This window comes from Micromys minutus, assembly GCF_963924665.1.
Source record: "Micromys minutus genome assembly, chromosome: 13".
In the NCBI taxonomy this organism is placed as follows: domain Eukaryota; kingdom Metazoa; phylum Chordata; class Mammalia; order Rodentia; family Muridae; genus Micromys; species Micromys minutus.
Window position 1 is genome coordinate 6,476,472 of NC_137982.1, and position 6,000 is coordinate 6,482,471.

The following is a 6,000-nucleotide window of genomic DNA, read 5'->3' on the forward strand; positions in this document are numbered from 1 at the left end:
CCACAGCAGTAAAGTGGCCTGTGATGTCCTTCTATGAAGAAAGTTTGGGCTTATCCTTTCTCCTGGAACTAGCTACCTCACCCCCATTTTCTTTTTTTTTTTTTAAAGATTTATGTATTTAATGTACATAAGTACACTGTTGCTGTCTTCAGACACACCAGAAGAGGGCATCAGATCTCATTACAGATGGTTGTGAGCCACCATGTGATTGCTGGGATTTGAACTCAGGACCTCTGAAAGAGCAGTGCTCTTAACCACTGATCCTTCTCTCCAGCCCGTCACCCCCACTTTCATGCATGGTTTCTTCTGGAACCTTACACTTACTAAGGTCCAGGTCTCTGCTTTCTTGCCAGACTCACTGAGCTTTTCAGTCTATCTCTGTAGTGTAGGGCTGGATGCTGAACCCTTTTCCCAACATAGATGCTGCCCATCACCTGGGAGGGGAGTAAGGAGTTGTGTGAGCTCCGTGGCTGATAAATACAAGCATACTGGCCCTGTGTTCTCGCTGGCAGAATGCAGACACAGGCTTCCCTGTCCCTGTTCCTGCTCTGGGGCTCTGATGCCTCCGGAACTGTGTTGGACTGTGACAGTGCTTCTCTGCCTTCCAGCTTCCCTGTGCCTGCTCATCTTGTTGCTGTGGCTTTTCCTGCCCTACACTTGACCTTGCTAAACAAACTTTCCTCCTGTACTGTTCTGGAGCCTCCCTCTGTCTACTGTGCATTGGGCCTCCCACAGCCCCTTTCCTGGCCTCCTGGCAGCTACAGAGCAAGCACTCTGCCGAGTGGCAAGGGAGCCTGGCTGCTGTCTGGATAAGAACACATTCTACCCTCTGGGTGGAGATTTTGTTTTCCTAGGGTTGCTAAATTTGATAGGTATTGGGAATGGAGCCTCTTGTTCTGTCTGTGAGGAAGAGGATGTGGGTGAGAGGTTATATTTTTTCAGCAGGCCTTATAGGCTAAGCCTCTGTGTGTGTGTGTGTGTGTGTGTGTGTGTGTGTGTGTCTTGTCTGTCTGTCTGTCTGTATGTGTCTGTCTCTGTAGTGTTAGAACCCAGGTGGCCTCTGCCTCTCTAGTTCCTGGATTTCTTTTCCAGATGAAGACTGGCCCCTTTGCAGAGCACTCCAACCAGCTATGGAATATCAGTGCTGTCCCGTCCTGGTCTAAAGTGAACCAGGGCCTCATCCGCATGTATAAGGCAGAGGTGAGTGGAGTCTGGCCTGCCTACCTGCCTGCCTGCCTGCCTGCCCCTGATGTCCCTGATGCCCCTGATGCCACTTGGTCCTAGGGGTGAGCTCAGGACTTCTAACTTGGGGACCTCAGAACCCGATGGATGGGCAGAGGCCCAGCTCATGTCTCCATAGTTAGGGGTGAAACAGCCTGTGCTGCTGGAGAAGTCAGGGCTCTTCTGTACCTGTCAAATGGCTCCAGGCCTCTCAAAGCTCTGATAACTTTAGTGTCTCCCAAAGTGACTAGGACATCAAACCTTTGGGTGGGTTTGATCCTAGAGTCACTGTCCACAGTGAGGAGGTGGGCAGAAGTGCTCCCTAGAATGAGCACTTCAGGAATGGGGGAGGGGCTGCTTTCACCTCACAGTTCTGCTGCTGGGAGGACCTTGGGCTGGGAAGCTCCCCTGCTGAAAGGTGCCTACCTTCCTAGGGCCTCCCATCCTCTCCACAGAAAGGCAGAGAACATCTTTCTACCTGTCTGCCTGGCCCCTCCAGTATTTTGAGCTACTTGACTTTGGCTTTCTTGTGCAGTGCCTCTTGGGCTGTGAGATCCAACTGTGTCTCACTCACCCTCACCCCAGCACTGTGCTAACAGCCTCACTGGAGCATCCCATCTCTGATTCTTGACCATCATCCCAGCTCTTACAAGAGGAGTCTCCTTCACAGAGCTCAGAGCTCACCCCATCCATCATCAGAGGTGGGACGAGGAAGGGTCAGTTGGATTTCATAGTACAAATATTTCCCACTGGCCTGGCACCCTTGGATTTGGCCTTGAAGGGGTTAATAGAGCATGGTCTGCCAGGTTTGGGCCTAGGCCTGGCCAGCTTTTTCTGTTCTCCTGAATCCTCTTCCTCTAGACTTCACATCCTGTGTTTAGACTTCAGCCCACATACCTCTCTCATCTCGGAGGCCATTCCTGAAGCTACCCAGATATCTTCCTGCTCCACAAGCCAGCTCCAGCAGCCCGGTACTCCCCTTGGTCCTGTCTCCACAGCCTTACTACTGCAGGAAGTACAGGAGGCTGCACTGCAGCTCAGTGTCAGGGGAGCAACACCACCATACCAAAGGCAGGACTCCAGTCACCTCCTTGTTCAGACTCCGAATTGCTGTCCTTGTGTGTCTCCAAACCTGTATTGATTCAGCCTCCTAAGAGGAAGGCCAGCAACCCTGCCCCCCCTTTCAGGAGAGGAGATCTGTAGGCTGAGGTACAAGATGGTGGTACAGCACACAGACAAGCCTTGGAAGCCATGACCTAAACCTTAGGTCCTTAATGTGCTGCTAGTATCCCTGCAGTTATTGACTGAAAAGGGATGTGTGACTAAAGACACCTGGTGCATGCTGCAAATGGGAGCTGACCCTGCCCTGGCTCAGACCTGCCCTGTGCCAGGGTGGATTTGTAGGGTAATTCTACAACTTGCTGACAAGCATGAGCATCTTGAGGCTTTGTAGCACCTAGTTCTCTTTTGTTTTTGGAGACAGGGTTTCTCTGTGTAGCTCTGGCTGTCCTGGAACTCACTCTATAGACCAGCTGGCCTTGAACTCAGAGATTCTGCCTTTCCCTCCCAAGTACTTTAAAGGCACGTGTCACCACCTTCAGGCAGTGTACCTACTTCTTACTGGTGCCCTTAATCTCTAGTCTCTGAGAATGGGGTGCTATAAACCTGCACTAAGAGGGCCCAGGAAAGGACCTACTTTTTCACCCCAGTTCTCCATCCACAGGGAAGACCTCTGAGCTGCCAACAGGGGTCTGGTCAGGCCTGGCATTAGGCAGCCTCAGGATATGCAATTAACTGTCTAGTTCCCTGACCTGGTATTTTGAAGAGAAGTACCAGGGCCTTTCTAGGCCTTGTGTGATGGGGATCTTTCTTCTTTCTATAAGGAAGGCCATCACTATACCTGGACTAATCTCCTCCAACTACCTAGCCTGGATCAGGGAGTGGTCAGGAGGTGCCAGGTTTCTAAAGCCCAGGCCCAGTTACTGGGCAAAATTATGGGAGAAAAGCCCTTCTAGTTGCTTCTGCTGCCTTGGGGCCTTGGACTTTCTCCACCCCAGCAGCTTCTTACCAATTTAGCTCCTGCTTGTCCTGCAGGCCCTTCCCCCACTTGCCTTTCTGGCTTTTCTTCTGTGAGAGCCTGAGGCGGGTTGACCTTTGACCCTTTCTGGAATTCCAGGCCCTGGGGGGTGCCTTCCAAACTCCCACCACTTCCTGATGACTTAAGCACCAAGGCAGCTGCCTTGCCTCAGGCCTGGACATGCTGCTCCTCCCCGGACAGACTGCACCCCCTGCCACTTTCTTTGCTCAGGCCTGGTTCTGTACTTGAGTTCAGTCTCTCTGTTCTTCTTGCTCTCATATGTGCCCCTCCCACTTCTAAAGCTGCTTTCTGGGGTGAGGGAGAGTGAGCCCATCAGGTTTTTTGGACCACAGCTAGAGCCAGCCCCTCACCTCTGAGGTCATAAGTCTTGTTCCCCAGCAGCTTACAGGTCCCAAGCACACCGAGAGTTGTTAGAGGAGGCCAGGACAGCCTGGCAGGTCCCATTCTTATCCTGGGAGACAGCAAAGATAGTCTGAGGGCCTGGGCTCGGGCTGTGGGTCCCTGGTAGGGGTCTGAACTGGGCTCAGGGAGTCCCCATTCCTTTGCCTGCTGTCACTGTTATTGCCATAAGCATCATAGGGACTGCTGCCAAGGCAGGGCAGGGGTGTCAGCCTGTTCCTATTGTCTCACTCTGAAGAGTCAAGATGCCCTTTGAGGCCAAAGACTTGAGAAAGTAGGCCTGCCTCTTTTTGGTTGTGTTCAGATGTCCCCATAACTGCTTGGGTCAGGATTAAGGTGGGGATCTTTGTCATTTCTTATGGCTTGCCTCCATTCTGGGTCAAGTGATGTCTCTCGGCTACCTGTCTTTGGCTTCAGCTGTGGGAGGTGGAGACAAATGAACAAGAGCACCTTCCTCAGAGGCTAGGGGCTGCTCTGACTAGGTGCATTCCTAAGTCTGGTGGATTCCCATAGAGGCGGCGCAGTAGGAAACCTCATATTTGTCTGGGTCCCTGGGGATACAAGAGGCAAGACAGGCCTCACACCTCCCTGGTTTTCCCCTCCTTTCTCAGTGCCTGGAGAAGTTCCCTGTGATCCAACACTTCAAGTTCGGGAGCCTGCTGCCCATCCATCCAGTCACGTCAGGCTAGGAGAGGCTGAACTACCAGAGCCACCCTGGCCAGGTTCCTGTGCCCTCTGACCCAACACCCCTCCCACCCACCTTGTGTTCTTTCTGTTTGATGAGAGGCTGTTTACTGAGATGGGTGCTAAGCAGGGCCTGAGTTGGGGAAATTGACCAAAGTGTGGCCAGTTTTTGACTGTCCGTCTGGTGGACAAGCAAGAAGAGAGGGACTTGGACGTGGTCCCAGGCCCTGCCCATCCCTGTGCTCCTGCTTCCCTTCTCTCCTGCCCAGACCCGTGTGGAGGAGACAAGGACATCCTGCTCTTCCCATGCTTTTCCTTTCTTTCCCATGATGTGATGTCTCCCTCATTAAGAGCAGGAGTGCCACACCTCCAGGGGTGGGCTGGCCGGTTTCCCCGCTAGCCATGTGTTCCACTAGGTATTTGCTATGGGACTGGAGAGTGAGGCTGTCATCAGCTATGGGGAGGGCTGGGGTGATGAGGCTGGTCTTCTCAAGGTACCATCCTAGGCCCTGGGGGAGCTGTGTCCATCCTCATGCTGACTTTGTTCACTGGCCCTTGGCTTTGCTAGGTTTTCTGACTGTTAACATTTCTCTTCCTGGGGATAGCAGGGTATGGAAGCTGCCCTGGGCTCCTGGGACAGCCCATTGCTTGAGTGATATCTGACTTTGCAGAACTGTCAAGCAGGAAGAGGTAAACTAGGGGAGGCAGTTGGACTGGTGTGTCTGTGGAAAACCCAGTTTCCTCCAGTCTTAGGCCTACTGAGTCTGCTGCCTCCTGCCTGCTTTGAGTGGTCTTGAGCTTCATCTGAGGCCCTTGGCTTGCCGCTCTGCTCCCTTGGGTCAGTTTGTGGCTTGTGTGGGAGGGCAAAGAAGGCAGCAGTCCTCTCCTCCTGCTTCCCTTTGTGAGATGAGATAAGTGCTGGCCTAGGCCTGGGCATACACTCAGAATGGGTAGGACTGCCTAGGGGACCAAGCCACAGTCACAGTTTTCTTCAGTGTGTGGCTGAGCTGGTACCTTGCAGGCTTCCCTGTCCCACTTGAGCTTGTCCTTCTGCACTGCCCATCTTGTCTGTGCCCACTTAGCTTTTGTGGAGTGGACACTGAGAAGCACAACCCAGGGGCTTAGCCAGGATTAACTATGATCTGGGCAGAGCTGGGACTGAAGTCATCAGAGTCACACGCAGTTTCCCAGGAAAGGCTCAGTGCCAGCCTTCCAGGGCCAGGCCACTGCCTTCCTGGCTCCCTTCCCTGTTCCTGGGTCCCCAGCCCTGCGCCTTCCTTGCTGTTTGGATTAAAGCCTCTGTTTTACACCTGTCCCCTGTGTGAGACATCTTTTCCTGACCCGTCTGAGTGACTGTTCCCCAGCAGATCTTACCAGTTGACTCTGGGGGTAGAATATGTGACAGTGACTAAAACAGACGGGGGTGTTCCCATCCCAGCCATCCCCCTGCTCACTCCTAGCAGCAAGGTTGTGGGTAGGTTTCTGAGCCACTCTGAACCTCAGGACCCTCATTCAGAAAACGGATGCAGTCATAAATGGCACTGTGATGCTGAGTCTAGGCCTGGCTCAGAACACATGCTGTGTTGTCACTGTGACAT

At 53.0% G+C, this 6,000-nt stretch overlaps 1 protein-coding gene across 3 annotated transcripts in view; it reads left to right on the plus strand.

Annotated features, from left to right (window-relative positions):
- PTPA (protein phosphatase 2 phosphatase activator) overlaps positions 1-5,716 on the plus strand; it is a gene marked incomplete at its 3' end in the record, with an annotated part of 29,665 nt that extends 23,949 nt beyond the window's left edge. For 2 of the 3 annotated variants that reach the window (XM_080927056.1, XM_080927057.1), the window contains exons 9-10: positions 1,093-1,200; positions 4,330-5,716. In XM_080927056.1, the coding sequence (XP_080783182.1) occupies positions 1,093-1,200; positions 4,330-4,407 (186 nt within the window). Of the gene's footprint in view, positions 1-1,092; positions 1,201-4,329 lie in introns of those variants that run through there. The other variant, XM_080927058.1, reaches the window with a different exon arrangement.
- Positions 5,717-6,000: the final 284 nt, after the last annotated feature.